This window comes from Geotrypetes seraphini, chromosome 6 (genome assembly GCF_902459505.1).
Source record: "Geotrypetes seraphini chromosome 6, aGeoSer1.1, whole genome shotgun sequence".
In the NCBI taxonomy this organism is placed as follows: Eukaryota; Metazoa; Chordata; class Amphibia; order Gymnophiona; family Dermophiidae; genus Geotrypetes; species Geotrypetes seraphini.
The window spans coordinates 227829019-227848405 of record NC_047089.1 but is presented as its reverse complement, the minus strand read 5'-3'; the positions used below and the strand labels follow the sequence as shown (position 1 = coordinate 227848405).

Here is a 19387-nt window from a genome sequence, read left to right as displayed (position 1 = left end):
AAAGATATTTTATCTGAACCATGGTCAAACCCCTGCGGAGTACCACAAGGATCCCCACTATCGCCCATACTATTCAACCTCTTCATAGCTTCCTTAGGCACTGCCCTAGACGCCCTAAATATAACATCTTTCAGTTACGCAGATGACATAACCATCATTCTCCCATTTGACATACAAGACCCCAGCTCCAATGAACACCTGATAACAACACTGGAAACTGTAGAAAAATGGATGAAGAACCATAAATTGAAACTGAATGCAGAGAAAACCAAATTCCTACTACTAGAGAAGGAACAAAAGCAATCTATAACAGAACTGGAAGTAAATACAATCAAATATCCCATACTGAGCACTCTAAAAATTCTAGGAATACAATTAGATAGACGCTGCACTATGCAGACACAGATACACAAAGTCATACAGAAGGCATTCTTCACCATGCGAAACCTAAGAAAAATAAGAAATTTCTTTACCAAAGAACACTACAAGATCATTGTACAATCCCTCACACTCAGTAACTTGGATTACTGCAACAGCCTCTACCTAACATGCCCTAACAATATGATAAAACAACTACAGACAGTTCAGAACACTGCCATCAGACTCATCTACTGTCTCAGCAAATTTGACCACATCACTCCCGCCTATATAGACTCACTGGCTTCCGATAAAAGCAAGAACTCAATTCAAGTTCTATTGTCTGCTGTTTAAGATAACCCATGGAACTGCCCCCTATTACCTAAACAACCGCCTAAACCGCTACCGCTCATCCAGATCAAGAAGAACTCAAAACCTATTCACCTTCCCACCTAATAATGGAACCCATCTTAAGAAACTATACGACAGCCTTTTAGCGACACAGGCAGCAAAAATTGACCCCACAATCACCAAACTAATGATCAATACAACAGACATCAAAGTGTTTCGAAAAGAAATCAAAACATTTCTATTCAGAAAACACGTCATTACCAACTAATATCCTCCCTTTATGCACAAGCTCTCCCTCGATAGAATAACACATTAATTCAATTCTTAGATCCTTTCCTATCATACATACTCCGATTCCTATATAAACCTTTTCCACACTATCCAATAAATTTCTTAATTCATTATTAGGTAATTCCAATCTGTAAACAGTATATACTGATAATCTCCACTATATTCTGTTATCAATTGATTCCCTTGATATGTAATTCTCAAAATTGAATCCTCTACCACACCATGTAATGTACATGAATAACTGTTATGTAATTTATCTAGATAATCTTTATTACGCAATTCTTTTGGTAATTCCTATAATTTGTATTCCGCCTTGAACAATATATAATGTATAATGTACTCGAAATTAATTTTCCTATGAACTGTTTTCCTACCTTCTTCTACTCTATGTTTATAACCTAACTAATTTATTTTTCTCAAGTACTTTAGCAAGAATGTGAGCCTTTGGGACAGTCAGGGAACTCGTACTTTCTCTTCATCTTAATTAATCTTACTTATTGCATTTCTTCTGTTTCTACTGTAAACCGCTTAGAACCTCACGGTACAGCGGTATATAAGAAATAAAATTATTATTATTATTAAAGTACATTACATTCTGACTTGTATTCCGCCAAAGTCCTTATGAGTTCACGATGGATAACATATTTCTATTAATTGAAACAAACCCAGTTAAATATAACACAATGACAAATATTCAAATTGAACATTAACAGTAGAAGATAAATTTCAAGATAATTTTTTAATCAAGAATGCCTGGAAAAGGATGCCTTCCATTTAACAAATGATCTAATTAAACTATATAAGCACACTATTCAGCAGAACCTCATAATACCGAATGTGATAACAATTACAAAAGCATAGAGAATAACACGTTTTTTCCCTATTTTGTATTCATATCCCCCCCAATCCTTAGAAAACTCTTCTCACCCCCCTAAAAAACTACCAACCCATTGCTATTGTCCATAATAGCTTTCTTTTTCCATGGGAACAAATAAAGTTTAAACTTCCAAATTCTATAACAAGGTTGAGCGCACTTGCATTGTTAAAGTACTGAAATCAGGATTCCAATCTTTACAGAATGTTTCTTAAACTATGGTCCTGAAGTTTCAACTTAAATCCTCTCTGTTCTCAACAATTCATGTATCATATGTCTTGATTTTAAATTTGTTCTTTTTAGTTTGTAGTACAACACTCTGGGTGGGACAGCTGGACAAAAGAACAACTCAGCAGGATGTCGGAAGCCTTTTAGAAGAGTTTGGGCCAATTGAATCAATTAACGTGAGTGCAAATAAATAGAAATGGTGTTAGGGTTTGATTGAGAGGTATTTGGTTGCCTTATTTTGTGTTGAAATTCATGAACTATTGATTTTCCATAAATTGAGGGGGGAGTTCATTTAGTTTTTAGTATTGCCAGCATTTTGAATAACACTGTATTCTATATGGAATAGATGATCCCTCCCAGAGGATGTGCCTATATTGTCATGGTGAATAGACAGGATGCTTTCCGTGCATTACAGAAATTGAGCCGTGGAAACTACAAAGTGAACCAGAAATCTATAAAGGTACGACTTTGCCCCTTTTCTTCCATCTAGGAGAGATCCTTGCCAAATCTTTAACCTTATGTTACTGCTGTATAATTGCTGCACTTCAAACTCAAAAGTGGCTGGAGGCATGGGGGCCACCAGTGCCACAACTTTAATGCAGTGTCTCTTGATATTGTAGCTTGTGTTCTTGGATCTTTTAACAAAATTTTGTTCCCTTCCTCTATTGTAATGCAAATACACTTTTTAAAACAAGGAGGATCAGGTCTTACATTGAGTATGGTGCAGTGATTAAAGCTTCTTGAGCACACTGCTTCTTGTGACCCTGGGCAAGTCACTTAATTCCCCCATTGCCCCAGGTACATTAGATAGATTGTGAACCCACCAGGACAGACTGGGAAAAATGCTTGAGCACCTGAATAAATTCATGTAAACCATTCTGAGCTCCCTTAGAAGAACAGTATAGAAAATTGAATAAATACAATTCAGTATGATTAATTTACAGTAAACATTTTTTCATAGACATAAAATGAAAGAAAAAAAGTTATGCAAAATAACAAAGTTAATTTAGTTTGTTGTCCTGTTATATTAATGCAATAGTTCATGTTTAGTGTGCACTAAATAAAATAAGATATGCAAGAAATAGCATGCACTAAATTAATTAGCATGTGCTGTAACAAGGCAATAATTTAAGCACTACTATTCCTTCATGTCAACAATTTGCTTATTTTTAACAAAAAGCTGAAAAGTCATTTGAGGATAGGATTGAATTTAATCCTGTTGAAACCAGTCAAATTTGGACAGATTTTGTCTTTTGACTTGCAAGATGTTATCATGGATATTCAAACTGACCAATTCATGTTCTATTTCAGTTATGGAATCCATATTAAAGGTGTTTTACCTCTACCCATGAACCCATGACTTGCAGAAATCTACAAACTTTTATTTATTTAGAAACATAAAAACTTAAAGGCCAAATGGCCCATCTGGTCTGCCCATACACAGTAGCCATTATCTCTTTCTCTCTCTGAGTGTTCCCATGTGCCTATCCCAGACCCTCTTGAATTCAGACACAGTCTCTGTTTCCACCACTTCTTCTGGAGACTGTTCCACGCATCTACCACCCTTTCTGTTAAAAAGTATTTCCTCAGATTACTCTGGAGTCTATCACTTCTTAACTACATCCTATGCCCTCTCATTGCAGTGTTTCCTTTCAAATGAAAGAAACTCGACTCATATTTATATTACGTAGGTATTTTTTTTCCACTTCTTAAGTGTAACGGTAAATATAACATTTTATACTCAAATATCACACTTATTATTCAGAATTAATCCCCCCTCCCCCCTAAACAATCACAATGCCCATACATAAAATATCTATAATCATCCATATCAATTATTCAAAATTCATTAACCTATCATCCCTCCACCTCCCTCCTCCTGGATGTGCATATTTAAAGGGGAAAACACTATTTAAACATTACAATATTTTGTTAATGGCTCCCAAATCTCCTGAAACCTCTTAAAATTCCCAGTCTGAATGGCCAATGTCCTTTCTATTTTGTACATATGACACAGTGAATTCCACCAAAAACTATAATTAATTTTTTATTTTTATGTAGGTATTTAAACATCTCTATCATATCTCCCCTCTCCCACTTTTCCTCCAAAGTATACAGATTGAGATCTTTAAGTCTGTCCCCATATGAGAGTCCAACTGGGAGTTCAGTGGACAGTGTCAGCTTCAGTTGTCTCATCAGATGTGTGAACGAAGATGTGTGAAATCATTGATGATGAGAACTCCATGCCTTCTGTACCATATGAAGAGAGTCGAGCACTGTCATTTTTCTCAGCAGCTCAGGGTCTGGATTCTGTGCTTGCATCAATCATTGCTATCACATATCTTAGGATGAGTGACCTGTAATGACGTTTGAAGTTTGCAATTATCCCTTGGTCCATCGGCTGGATCAAAGAGGTCGTGTTTGGTGGCAGAAACACGAGTTTGATGTTGGTTATCCTTACGTCATTGCTGTGTACTGCGGTTATTACGCAGCATTACAATGTGCCTCCTACGCCTTCTCATCAGATTGTCAAACTTCTGTAACCATTCAGTCCACAATGTTGCTGTCATCCATGCGTTTTTGTTGCTTTCATATTCAACAGGCAGGTGTTTGTTTTTGAAGCACCGTGGATTTCGATTCTTCCCAATCACCAGTGGCTCAAACTTTTCACTACCATCCATATTGCAACTGAGCAGCATTGTCAATCATTTCTTATCATGAAGACCACAGACTATTTTAGTAGCCTTCCTCTGACCCGACTCCATCCTTTTTAGATCTTTCTGAAGGTGCGGCCTCCAGAATTGTACACAATATTCTAAATGAAATCTCACCAAAGTCTTATGCAGAGGCATCAATACCTCCTTTTTCCTACTGGCCATACCTCTCCCTATGCCACCTAGCATCCTTCTAGCTTTTGCCATCAACTTTTCAACCTGATTGAACATCTTAAGATCATCACATACAATCACACCCAGGTCCCGCTCTTCCATCATGCACATAAGTTCTTCATCCCCTAAACCAGGGGTGTCAAAGTCCCTCTTGGAGGGCTGTAATCTGGTCGGGTTTTCAGGATTTAACATAAGAACATAAGCAGTGCCTCCGCCGGGTCAGACCATAGGTCCATCCTGCCCGGCAGTCCGCTCCCGCGGCGGCCCAAACAGGTCACGACCTGTCTGAATCACCAGAAGGGGCCCCCTTGCCACCTTGGTTTCTCATTGAAGTCCTATCTTCCCATCGAAGTCCTAACCCTCCGGTCTTGCACATGCACGACCTGATTGGGTTTCTATACTCATTACCTGGTTAGCTTTCTATACTTGTGTTACATCCCAGCTCCTCCCTCAGTATCCCACGATCCCTTTATCCCTCAGGAATCCGTCCAATCCCTGTTTGAATCCCTGTACCGTACTCTGCCTGATCACTTCCTCCGGTAGCACATTCCAAGTGTCCACGACCCTTTGGGTGAAAAAAAACTTCCTTGCATTTGTTTTGAACCTGTCTCCCTTCAGTTTCTCCGAATGCCCCCTCGTACCTGTTGTCCCCTTCAGCCTGAAGAATCTGTCCCTATCCACCCTCTCTATGCCCCTCATGATCTTGAAGGTCTCTATCATATCTCCCCTGAGCCTCCTCTTTTCCAGAGAGAAGAGCCCCAGCCTATCCAACCTCTCGGCATATGGGCAGTGTTCCAGCCCTCTTACCAGTTTCGTTGCTCTCCTTTGGACTTTCTCAAGTACTGCCATGTCCTTCTTGAGGTACGGCGACCAATATTGAACGCAGTATTCCAGATGTGGACGCACCATCGCTCGATACAATGGCATGATGACTTCCCGCGTCCTGGTTGTTATGCCCCTCTTTATGATGCCCAGCATCCTGTTGGCTTTTTTCGAGGCTGCTGCGCACTGTGCAGATGTGCTTCAGTGATGCATCCACCAGCACACCCAAGTTTCTCTCAAGACTGCTGTCTCCCAACAATGCCCCCCCCCAATTTGTAGTTGAACAACGGGTTCTTTTTCCCTATATGCATGACCTTGCATTTTTCCACATTAAAGCGCATTTGCCATTTGTTTGCCCAGTCTTCCAGTTTGTCCAGGTCCCTTTGTAGGTCCTCACACTCCTCCCTGGACCTAACTCTGCCGCACAGTTTGGTATCATTCTGATTGGCCCAGGCGCCTTAGGCCCCACCAGTAGGTGAGCTTTGGGACGGATGGGCCAATCCGGCCTCATTCCGTCGTTGGCTGCCTGTCGGACAGGTGGGTTTGGCTCCCGTCTGTCCGGCCAACTACAGAAAGGTACGGGGAAGGGGGGTGGGGGTGTCGTGGGGGTCGGCCAGGGGGGTCGCGGGTCGGCTGGGGGGGGCGGTCGGAGGTTCTTGGGGGGGGGGTCGTTGGGGGGGGGGGGGGTTTGCGTCGAGGGCAGGAGGGCCTGGGATCCCTCCTGCCCGTAATGTAGTGCGGGGTGGGGGTAGGGGGTCGCCGTGTCCAGGAGGGTTTGGGCTCCCTCCTGGCCCGAACAACTAGCGGGGGGGGGGGGGGGGGGGGGGGGGGCCAGGGCCAGGAGGACTTGGGCTCCCTCCTGGCCCGATATTGTTGGGGAGTCGGCGGGGCAAGAGGGCTTGAGCTCCCTCTTGCCCCGATCGTGTCGGGGAGTCGGGACCGCCAAGAGGTAGCAGCAGGACACCGGTATAAGCTTGTACATAATGGGGGGGGGTCTGGAAGCTGTGGGGGTGCGAGCGGTCCTTCAGGGTGGGGGTGCGGGTGGGAGTGCGTGCGAGCGGTCCTTCGGGGTGGGGGTGCGAGCGGTCCTGCGGGGGGGGGGGGGGTGAGTCGGGGGGGGGGGGGGTCATCAGGCTTTCAGGGTGGGGACAGGACGTGTGTGTGTGTGTGTGTCAGCTCTGCTGGTCCCCTACCCTGGAACAGGAAATTGATATGAGAGAATTTGGGGCCAGTGGAACAATGATGGCACTCGTGGACTGCGGACCCACACCTGCTCCATGCACACACCCTGCCTATACCCAGAACAGACTACTCCTCTGCTCCTTCCTTGGTATGCTAGAGCAATTACCTACCAAATTAACAGAGAATGGAAATATGGAGATGTGATGACCTGTACCATATACAGGTAATAAATGTCTTTTTTTCAGCAATAAATGTGTACTGTATTCTTCTTCATGGAAAAATAAGACATCCCCCTGAAAATAAGACCTTGTGCATATTTTGGAGTTTAAAAAAATATAAGACAGTGTCATATATTCGGGGAAACAGGGTAGTATGTCCTCTTACCATATTCATATTCCTCTGTTCACTTACAGCTTCTATAGCTACCCTGCTTGTGGGACACAATTCATCTTGAATAGATTTATTGTGTGCAAAAGAAAACATCATAGTGCACTCCCGAAATCAAGGATGCACTGATAGACATTTCCAATATTTCTTCAAACTATGGCCATAGATGCTAGCCTGCTGAGAATAAGGCAACACACATGTGATTCTTTGATCTTCATCTCTAGGTTTAGAATATTCCAAAAGACGTTCTCTGGGATTATAGAGTGCTCTTCTATAAGCATTGTTGACACATTGTTCAGGATACCCTCTACTGTGCAATTTCTGTTTCAATCTAACTGACTGTAACTTATATTCCTTACGGCACGCTCATTCAAGCGGCGTTGCCTATTGTGGGAATCGATGTTCAAGATGGACGCAGCTAAGGATCCCTCAGCCTCCACTTCATCTGATACCTCCCCGGTTCGGGCGAAACCGGTATCGACCCCTCCTGCATCGAGTGTGGTGAAACCGGCATCGTTCATCCCGACACCATCCACGAGCTCGACGTCGGTGCCTGCCCCGGTCTCCTCGGTTCAGGTACCTCTTCCTTCCACAGTGCCACCAGTGGTCATCAAAGTGCCGAAAGCTACTAAGCAGAAGCACTCGACCTCGAAGGAGCGCAATGACCGTGCAGGAGGACCCCCTTTCGGTGCGGATCCCTCCTTATCGGCTTCGCTACGGTCCATGCTGGAAGCTCAATTCGTTGAGCTCATGCAGACCATCGGACCCGGGCTCATCGCTGCCATACAGGGTGACCTCCCGGTACCGGTCCAAAGGGGCGGTCCGCCCCCTCCCCCTCCTCCACGCCGTTCGACCTCGAAAACCGACGAGGACGAACGGGGGAGGGCGGCGATGCCCATGCGGCAAGCCTCGCTTACCGATATGCCGCCATTAGAGCCCATTACGCCTCCGCGCCAACATGGGACCAGACCTCCGATCGATACTCAAAGCCCTGGGCATAGTCAGGAAGAGTTCTTCCGTACTCCTTACCAGACTTGGGTAGCATCGCAAGAATCCGCATCGCAACCCCAGTTGCGATCCACCGCTTCCAGCCCTATCCACCACTTGGGGGCCTCGGGAGACCATGCGATGCACAGACGATCCCGATCCCCGTCCCGCCACCGAGACGGGCACCGATCAAGACACTCATCCTGGCACTCTTCACGCCATTCGGAGGTGTCACCGCAGAAAAAACTGCAACGTATGGGATACTCCTCATCAGAGGTGTCCCCTCCGGAGGGACCGGAGTACGAGGAGACACCCGTACCCGATTCTCCTTGCCACTCCCCGATGTCCATGGACCCGGAGGCCTCCTCCTCCTCCAGCCCGTCCCACAGACCGACGCTGGCGGATCAATTGTCTTTCTCATCATTCCTCCGACAAATGGCGGATGACCTGGATGTGACCCTTGACACGGGCTCCCGATACTCCAAAGAGTATCTGGACACCATGCATTTACCTAACCCTCCAACGGAGTCGCTTCGGCTCCCCCTGCATAAATTGCTGGATCAGACCTTCATGCAGTGTTTCGAAACACCGTACTCCATACCGGCGATTCCCAGCAAACTCGATGCTCGATACCGCATCGTGCACCATAAAGGGTTTGAGGGCCCTCAACTCTCCCACCAATCCCTACTGGTCGAGTCCTCTCTTAAACACTCTCATCCCTCCCAGGTCTACGCCTCTGTACCGCCGGGCCGAGAGGGGAGAACGATGGACAAATTTGGTAGAAAATTCTATCAAAACTCCATGATGGCGTCACGGGTGCTGAACTACAATTTCTTTTTCTCTTCCTATCTGGAGTTCTTCTTGCCGGTGCTCCGCAAGTTCACTCCGTTCATAGACACCCAAGTTCGAGGAAGTGGTAGCCTCCCTCTCCCAATTACGCCTCCAGCTGATGCAATCCTCCTTCGATGCATTCGAACTCTCGGCACGTGCTGCCGCAAGCGCGGTAGCCATGCGTCGCCTGGCATGGCTCCGTACAATCGATATGGATCCCAACCTCCAGGACAGACTCGCCAACGTACCATGTGTGGGAGCTGACCTGTTCGATGAGTCTATCGAAACTGTTACCAAGAAGCTGTCGGATCATGAAAAATCTTTTCAATCCATCCTGCGGCCCAAACCCAAACCTCAACAGTCTCGACCTTCCAGGCCACCCCTGATTTACCAGCGGCGTTACATGCCCAGACAAACGCCTGCTGCGAGACAACCTGTGAAGAGACAACCTCCCCAGAAGTCTCAGCAAAAACCTCAGCCACCGGCTGCACCTAAGGCTCCCCAGCCCTTTTGACTCCCCTCCCGGGAGCATAACCGACACCGTTCTGCACTCAGCCTCTCCCATAGGGGGCCGCCTCCATCTTTTTTACCATCGATGGGAGGCCATAACCACGGACCTGTGGGTCCTTACCATCATAAGAGAAGGATACTCTCTTCAATTCCATCGGGTCCCCCCGGACCATCCTCCAAGAGAGTATCCTTCAAGCTCGACGCAGACCGCCCTTCTTCTTCAGGAAGTCCAAACCTTACTTCAGCTTCGGGCTGTCGAGCCGGTCCCGTCAGACCAATTGAACCGAGGGTTTTACTCCCGGTACTTCCTCGTCCCGAAGAAAACGGGCGACCTGCGACCCATTTTAGACCTTCGGGCCCTCAACAAGTTTCTGGTCAAAGAGAAGTTTCGCATGTTGACTTTGGCTTCTCTATACCCCCTCCTCGAGCAGAACGACTGGTTATGCTCCCTGGATCTCAAGGAGGCCTACACTCACATCCCCATTCACCCGGCCTCCCGAAAGTTCCTCAGATTTCGGGTGGGAAATCTGCACCTACAGTATCGAGTGCTACCATTCGGCCTATCTTCGTCTCCCAGAGTCTTCACAAAGTGCCTGGTGGTAGTGGCCGCGGCACTCCGGGACAGGGGTCTACAGGTGTTCCCATACCTCGACGACTGGCTCATCAAGGCCCCGTCAGCCCCAGAGGTCACTTCGGCGACCTTGGCTACAACCTACTTCCTCCAGAATTTGGGCTTCGAGATCAACTTTTCCAAGTCTCATCTACAACCCACCCAGTCCCTCCCCTTCATCGGAGCGGTCCTGGACACCACCCGACTCCGAGCATTCCTGCCTCTGCAACACATGGAGTCTCTTCTTCATCTCTGCCAGTCGGTGTCTTCTCGCCAAACCCTACCGGCGAGACAACTGATGGTGCTCCTGGGCCATATGGCCTCCACAGTACATGTGACACCCTTTGCCAGACTCCATCTCAGGATCCCCCAGTGGACCCTGGCATCACAGTGGAATCAGACGTCCGATCCACTATCCAAACACATCTTAGTCACACCTGCTCTTCGGCAGTCTCTACTTTGGTGGATGACCTCTTCGAATCTATCCAGAGGTTTGCTGATGCACTCTCCCCCCCATCAGAAAGTTCTCACAACCGATTCGTCGAATTATGCATGGGGGGCCCACCTGGATGGTCTCCGCACCCAAGGATTCTGGACCAGTGCGGAAAGACTACACCAAATCAATCTACTGGAACTCAGAGCCATCTTCAATGCGCTCCAAGCTTTCCAACACCTACTTCACGACATGGTGATCCTCATTCGCACAGACAATCAGGCCGCCATGTATTATATCAACAAGCAAGGAGGCACGGGCTCGGCCCTCCTTTGCCAGGAAGCTCTACGAGTCTGGGACTGGGCGGTGCGCCACAACGCCTTCCTCAGAGCAGTCTACATTCAGGGGAGAACAACGTCTTAGCAGACAAACTGAGTCGTCTACTACAACCGCACGAATGAACTCTCCATTCCAGCCCCCTTCACCAAATCTTCACACAGTGGGGGACGCCTCAGATAGACCTCTTTGCGGCTCCCCACAACTCCAAACTGCCTCAGTTTTGCTCCAGGATCTACACCCCTCATCGCCTCGAGGCAGATGCTTTTCTACTGAACTGGGGGAAACGATTTCTATATGCGTTCCCACCATTCCCGCTGATCCAGAAGACTCTGGTCAAGCTGAAACTCGAACAGGCCACCATGATTCTAATAGCTCCTCGGTGGCCCAGACAACCTTGGTTCTCCCTCCTACTTCAACTCAGCAGCAGGGAACCAGTACCACTTCCAGTGTTTCCTTCACTACTTACTCAACATCAAGGATCACTGCTTCATCCCAACCTGCAGTCTCTCCACCTGACAGCTTGGTTCCTCTCAACGTAACCCCTCACCAATTCTCTCAAGAAGTGAGGGAGGTCTTGGAAGCTTCCAGGAAGCCCGCCACTCGACAATGCTACTCCCAGAAATGGACTAGATTCTCCTCATGGTGTGTTTCTAAATCAAAGGAACCTCAGCGAGCTTCCTTATCCTCCGTGCTGGACTATCTCCTACACCTATCTCAATCCGGGCTCAAGTCTACATCCATACGAGTCCACCTGAGCGCTATTGCGGCGTTCCACCAGCCCCTACAAGGGAAACCCCTCTCGGCCCATCCGGTGGTCGCCAGATTTATGAAAGGACTCTTCCATGTTAACCCTCCTCTCAAACCACCCCCAGTAGTTTGGGACCTCAATGTAGTCCTTTCCCGTCTCATGAAGCCCCCGTTTGAACCACTCAACAGGGCCCCTCTTAAGTATCTCACCTGGAAAGTGCTTTTCCTGGTAGCCCTTACGTCCGCTCGCAGAGTCAGCGAACTCCAGGCATTGATGGCGGATCCACCATTCACAGTATTCCATCATGACAAGGTGGTCCTCCGCACTCACCCGAAATTCCTGCCTAAGGTGGTCTCAGAATTTCATCTCAACCAATCCATCGTACTTCCAGTATTCTTCCCTAAGCCCCATTCTCACCACGGAGAATCGGCCCTTCACACTCTAGACTGTAAACGTGCGTTGGCTTTCTACCTGGATCGCACCAAGCCACACAGAACCACTCCTCAACTTTTTGTCTCCTTCGACCCTAACAAGTTGGGAAGACCCGTATCAAAGCGCACCATCTCTAATTGGATGGCGGCTTGTATCTCTTTCTGCTATGCCCAGGCTGGATTATCACTTCCTTGTAAGGTCACAGCCCATAAGGTCAGAGCAATGGCAGCCTCAGTAGCATTCCTCAGATCAACACCAATCGAGGAAATTTGTAAGGCTGCCACCTGGTCCTCGGTTCACACATTCACCTCACATTATTGTCTGGATACTCTCTCCAGACGGGATGGACAGTTTGGCCAAACAGTATTGAAAAATTTATTCTCTTAAGTCGCCAACTCCCCCTCCATCCCACTGAGGTTAGCTTGGAGGTCACCCACTAGTGAGAATACCTGCCTGCTTGTCCTCCTTAGTGGAATAGATCCGACGATATCTTAAAAATTGAGAACAAGGCAAGCTCTCCTTCAAATGCTGAGGATGAGAGCTTGAAAAATGCAAAAAGGTGTTACGATCAGTCGGTTTACAGTAGACAGTAGTAAAAAAAAGTCAGATCTCTGATCTCAATCTGAACATCCAAAAACGCAATTTTCTTGAGATCACATGTGCAAGTAAATTTAATAGATTGAGTATAACTATTCAAATCATCTATAGCAAGCAAAAGATCCTCCATGGATCCTTCCCAGAGGGCAAAGATATCATCTATATATCTGCACCATAGTTTCATCCTTGAAAACCAACTTGCTGGATAAACATATGTATCTTCAAAGTGTGCCATGAACAAGGCTAGTGCCGGAGCACATGATGCCCCCATTGCAGTCCCACTACACTGCTGATAGAACCGATTTCGAAACATAAAAAAATTTTTCTTTAGGGAAATAGATAGAAGTTGAATAATAAACTCAGAAGGCACCAAATGTGGACGTTGGCGAGATTCCAGTCTAGTACTCAGAACTGACAATGCTTCTTCTTGTGGTATGTTAATGTATAATGACTGTACATCAAGAGTAACTAAAACTGTAGAACTAGTAGGATGATGTTGCTGCAAGATCTTCAAAAAATGAGTAGTATCCTGTACAAATGATGTGATTGAGAGAACTAATGGGTTCAAAAATAGGTCCACATACTGATTTACTCTTTCCAGAAGAGATCCTTTGGCTGACACAATTGGTCTCCCAGGGGGACAGGAAAGGTTCTTGTGAATCTTAGGAAGGGTATATAAAAAAGGTATTCTAGAATACTTAGGTGTCAAAAACTTAAACTCATTTTGAGTAAGAAAACCTTGTTGTAACCCCTTACCTACCACCTCAAAAATTAACTCTCTAATGTGTTCGGTGGGATCTTCTGTCAATAAATGATACACAGAAATATCTTGGAGCTGTCGTGTAATTTCTGAGATGTATTGAACCCTATCCTGTACCACTACTGCTCCCCCTTTATCCGCACGGCGGATAATAATTTGATCATAACTTTGTAATTGTTTCAAAGCATTCTTCTCTATTCTAGACAAATTCCAATGTGGAAAAAAAGATTTTTGCTGTTTAGATTCAATATCCTGCAGAACAAGGTTTTTATATGTCTGCAGTGCAGGATCTAAAGAACCTGAAGGAGTCCACGTGGATTTATCTCTGATCACTGACCTATCATACCCTCATCTACCTCTGAAAAAAACAATTTCAACTGCAATTTTCTAAAAAATCGCTCAAGATGGACTCTAAACTCAAACGGGTCTACTCTTTTCTCTGGTACAAATGTAAGACCTTTAGCTAGCACATCCAATTCTACAGGAGATAAATGTACCTTAGAGATATTAACCACTACGTCGTGGTCTGATGTTGAGATTTGGTTACAGGGCGATTGTTGTTGCCGCCAAACCTCCCCCTGTTTCTTCTTTGGCCTCTCCTTCTCTGCCCTCCTCGCCCTAAAAAATGCCTAGATTGTCCATCACTGGCTGATGATGAGTCAGAAGAAAGATGGAACCTAACTCCATGTTTACTTGAATCCTGATCATTCATGTCAACTGGTTTCATCCAGGTATAAACATACCCCTCTGAATAGTCCTTTTCATCTCGCTTAAATTTTTTAATCTTTTGGAGTCTAGATTCATTACGGAATTTATCTGACTTAGATTCTAGTGCATTCAATTGAACTTCATAATCAGCACTAGATTGTAAATCCTGAATCTGTGATGTTAAAGTGGTCAAATCAGAGCTGATCTTAGACTGGGCAGTACGGATGAGTAATATCATTAGGTCCAAAGAGCAACGATTCAAAATTCTGTTCCATTGAGAAACAAAATCTGTATCATCAATGTACATTCTAGGGGCTTTTTGCATTCTCAGACCTCTTGGTATTATTTCACGTTTACAATAATCTACTAGAGAAGCACTATGCAACTCTTGCTTAATTAAGTTCTTTTTCAATAACAATATATCTAATATGAAGAGATATGGTTAAGATTTTTCTGAAAAGTTTCTTAAAAACGAATAGCATAGATGTTAATGTAATTTGAATTGATAATGAGGAAATCATTAAGATATGAATATACAAACTTATTAATTCAGAATCCTGATAGGGGAAGGAAAAAATATATAGTTGCTTGGGGGAGGGGTATTGTGATTGCTAATCCTATGTGTGTTCCAAGGCAGTCATTTTATTTGGGGGGAAGAGTTTTTCTTAAATAAGGGTTTGGATGTGGAAGGGGGTAAAACAATTTTATGGATGTAATGAAAGATATTGAGATGCATGGGAAATATGATCTATATAGATTATTTGATTGTTTGTATTATCTCTTACAGTCCCTTTTTATTACAGTATTATAATGGAGGTGAAAATTTTTTCGATGAATGTTAATGGCCTCAATCATCCAATAAAGAAAAAGAAAATACTTACCTTTTGAAACAACAAAACACAGATATATACTATATTCAAGAGACACACTTGGCGGCCATAGAACATAACATAAGAAGTGCCATCCCCGGAACAGACCCTAGGTCCAACAAGTCCGGCAATCCGCACACGAGGAGGCCCCGCCAGGTGTACCCTAGCATAGTTTTAGTCCCCATATCACTCTGAGCTTCTCATAAGGAGAAGTGCATCTAGATTACCCTTACCCATGTCACTTTATGCCTCTCATGAGGAGATGTACATCTAACTTATCCTTAAATCCTAGAACGGTGGATTCCGCAATTACCTCTTCAGGGAGAGCATTCCATGTATCCACCACTCATTGCATGAAGCAGAACTTCCTAATATATGTTCTGAACTTGTCCCCCCTTAGCTTCAGTCCATGACCTCTTGTCCGTGTCACATTGGATATTGTAAATAATGTTTTTTCCTGCTCTATTTTGTCGATTCCTTTCAGTATTTTGAAAGTCTCGATCATATCCCCTCGCAGTCTCCTCTTCTCAAGGGAGAACAATCCCAGTCTCTTAAGTCGTTCCTCATATTCCAAGTTCTCCATGCCCTTTATTAGCTTTGTTGCTCATCTCTGCACCCTCTTGAGCATTTTTATATCCTTCTTTAGGCATGGAGACCAATGTTGGGCGCAGAATTCCAAGTGTGGTCTGACCATCGCCCTATAGAGCGGCATTATTACTTTCTCCGATTTACTCGTGATTCCCTTCTTTATCATGCCTAGCATTTTATTTGCGTTCTTCGCTGCTGTCGCGTATTGCGCCGATGGCTTCAGAGTCCTGAGATGGATAACCTGGACATACAGATGGATAAACTGGATATACTGGCCTCACTTGTGTATGCTGGACACTACAGACCTATATTTTCCCATAGCCTGGCCCAGCCTGTACCTTGCTGTCTGTGAACACATGTATCCTTTGAAATGTTAACCCAGCTGGCCTTTGCTGCAAAGTTCCTGTCTCCATTCCCTGCTGGGAGGATACTTCTCCAAGGTTCTGCTTAGCTGTTATCAGTGCTGTATGAGTTCACATATGCCAGGCACCCTGGAAAGCCATAAAACATTTATAACAAGCAACATTCCCTGCAGGATGACAGGGGAGTAAGAGACGTAAGAGCCAGATACCAAGACAGAACTCTTACCCAGGCTGGCCTGTCTCTGAAGCACAGCTGGGGTGTTGAAAGGCCACTTGCCAACTTTCTGCATACAAGGATGCCATCCTGAAGATGTACAGCGGTGTAAAACCACAAATTAGCATCTGCAAGGTGATAAGGATCTCAGAGCTGGAGGAAGAAAGTTCACGAAGAATTCTCTGTTTCTGCTCGGGCCCCCCTCCTGGGGCGGGGAAGTGAGAGAGGCGTGGACTGGGGGGAGGAATAGTTAGGTATACATTTTTGTACCAATAGGGAAGTACATGACCAGAGTTTGGGAATGTGTTTTTTTGGAACGAAGGAAGAATTCTCTGTATAAAAAAAACAGTGCATCACAGGTAGAGCCAGAGAGATTCACTTACTTATGCTGCGGGGAACTGCTAGCCCCCTGCTAAGCATATGAGTGTAAGTTCTACTCTCCATTGCATATTCTGAACTGACAATATATTTCTTTCTGCTATGCCTTTGCTGTTGTAATTTTGTAAGTCTTTATACTAACAATAAAAAATATTGTCTGTTTTTGGAACATACAATGCCGTCTCATAGTCATTCCAATGAGGTAAATAAGTGGCATTTACTTCAGTCCTATCTATTAATATGCCCAGGTCCTTTTCCTGTTCAATTTTTCCCAGAGTTGCACCTGACATACTATACTTGTGTTCCTTATTTTTTCTACCTAAGTGCATTACTTTGCATTTTTCCACATTAAACTTCATCTACCATTTATCTGCCTAATTCTCCAATTGGCTCAAGTCACTCTGGATTTCCTCACTGTCCTTCTGCGATTTGATGGCCCGGCATAGCTTTGTTTCATCTGCAAACTTGATGATCTCACTGGATGTTCCATCCTCTAGGTCAGTGTTTTTCAACCTTTTTTGGGCAAAGGCACACTTGTTTCATGAAAAAAATCATGAGGCACACCACAATTAGAAAAAGTTAAAAAATTTAACTGTGCCTATATTTACTATATATAAATATATAGGAATCAAATAAACACAAAGAAAGTATTTTATAATGCTGCCACCGCCACTGGGGAATAGGCTGCCACTGCCGCCATCGGGAACAGGCCGGCACCGAGTTCTCCCTGCTTCTCTTCCCCGCAGGGCCGACCAACTCTCGCCACCCGTCGTCAATTCTAACGTCGGAGAGGACGTTCTAGGCCAGCCAGGCAGCGATTGGCTGGCCCAGAACGTCCTCTCCGACGTCAGAATTGACGCGAGTGGCGAGAGTTGGCCGGCCCCACAGGGAAAAGCAGGGAGAACTTGGCGCCGGCCTGTTCCCGATGGCGGCGGTGGCACTCAAGTGGCTAAAGAGCCGCAGTTTGCCGGCCTAGGGACAACACTGGAGGGTGGCCAGCTGTGCACCCCCTTGGGATGTAAACCTGGGGTGGGGCAGACCGCCCCCCCACCCTGGTATGCCACTATCTGTACCTCACTCCCTCCATATGACCAAAAATTCTCCTTTCTTCTATTCCCCGTGTACACAACCATCTCTTTCCCTCCCTTCCTCTCTCCAAAGTCCATGCCTTCTGTGTCCAAACACTCATTCCCTCCCCCACCTCAGCATCTCTTTCCCTCCCTTCCTCTCTCCCAAGTCCATTTCTTCTGTGTCCAAAAACACATTCCCTCCCCCACCTCAGCATCTCTTTCCCTCCCTTCCTCTCTCCCAAGTCCATTTCTTGTGTCCAAAAACGCATTCCCTCCCCCACCTCAGCATCTTTTTCCCTCCCTTCCTCTCTCCCAAGTTCATGCCTTGTGTCCAAAACGCACTCCCTCCCCCCTTTTGTGTTCCGTGTTTGCCTCCCAGCCCATCTTTGCAACTTTCTCAGCAAAACGAAGCTCAAGCCGCGAGGCTTGTCTTCTGCTTCCTGCCTGCCCTGCCGCGCACAAATAGCCGAACGGAAGTATTCTTCGACGTCAGCGCTGACGTCGGAGGGCAGGCTTTGCTTAAGCCCTCCCTCCGACGTCAGCGCTGACATCGGGAAACGCTTGCGATCGGCTATATGTTAGCTGCAGGGCAGGCAGGAACAGAAGACGAGCCTCGCGGCTCGAGATGTATTGAACTCCGCGGGTCCCCCGTCCAGCTCTCTCCTGTCCACGTGGGGCGGACCGCCCCTCTACCTAGACTGGTGGTACTGCCCTGATGGCGGCCCTGACCGTACGGCACACCAGGCAACATCTCGCGGCACACTAGTGTGCCGCGGAACAGCGGTTGAAAAACACTGCTGTAGGTCATTGATGAAAATATTAAATAAGATGGGCCCAAGTACCAAGCCTTGGAAAATGGTTGGGTAAAGCATTGCTTTTTTGCCCCGGTGATAGGAAGAAGGCAGGAGTAGCCGTTTTGGTGAATACAAAATGCTCAGCTACTTTTAAAATAATAGATTCAGATCCTTTAGGAAGATGGGTACATGTAGAAATGAGCCTGGGAAATACTATGTTGGCGCTATTTAATATATATGCCCCAATTTCGAAGCAAAGTGAATTTTTTAAAACTCTGCAACAGTTGATACTACCACTGGCCACTTCTAATTTAGTAGTGGTGGGGGATTTTAGCCCTGTTATGGATCCATTGATGGACAAAAAACCTAGCAAAATTATGAAATCATTAGGTTTAGATAATTTGGTACAATCTTGAGATTTAAAAGATATATGGCGGATACTTCATTTTAATGTACAGGAATTTTCTTTTTGTTCTCAGGTTCACAAATCCTTTTCAAGAATAGATTATATTTTTGTTTCAAGTCAGTTAACACAGCAAGTAACACAAGCCTCCATAGATCCAATTATTTTGTCTGATCATGGAGGGGTGTGGATTGAATGTAATCTTGTTGAACAGGAAAATGGTAGATCATTATGGAGATTCGATAATGCATTGTTAGAGGATTCAGAGTTTCTTGAAGAATTCCAATTAAAAATGAATGAATTTTTCCAAATTAACGAGTCGCAAGAAATCTCAATGGTAACTTTATGGGATGCGTTTAAGGTCAAATTATATC

At 45.4% G+C, this 19387-nt stretch overlaps 1 protein-coding gene across 6 annotated transcripts in view; it reads left to right on the top strand.

The window, feature by feature from the left end:
* The window catches only part of SCAF4 (SR-related CTD associated factor 4), a 375178-nt gene that overhangs the window by 218974 nt on the left and 136817 nt on the right, over positions 1-19387 (top strand). For all 6 annotated transcript variants that reach the window (XM_033949802.1, XM_033949800.1, XM_033949803.1 and 3 more), the window contains 2 exons: positions 2177-2277; positions 2448-2561. In XM_033949802.1, the coding sequence (XP_033805693.1) occupies positions 2177-2277; positions 2448-2561 (215 nt within the window). The remainder of the gene's footprint in view (positions 1-2176; positions 2278-2447; positions 2562-19387) is intronic.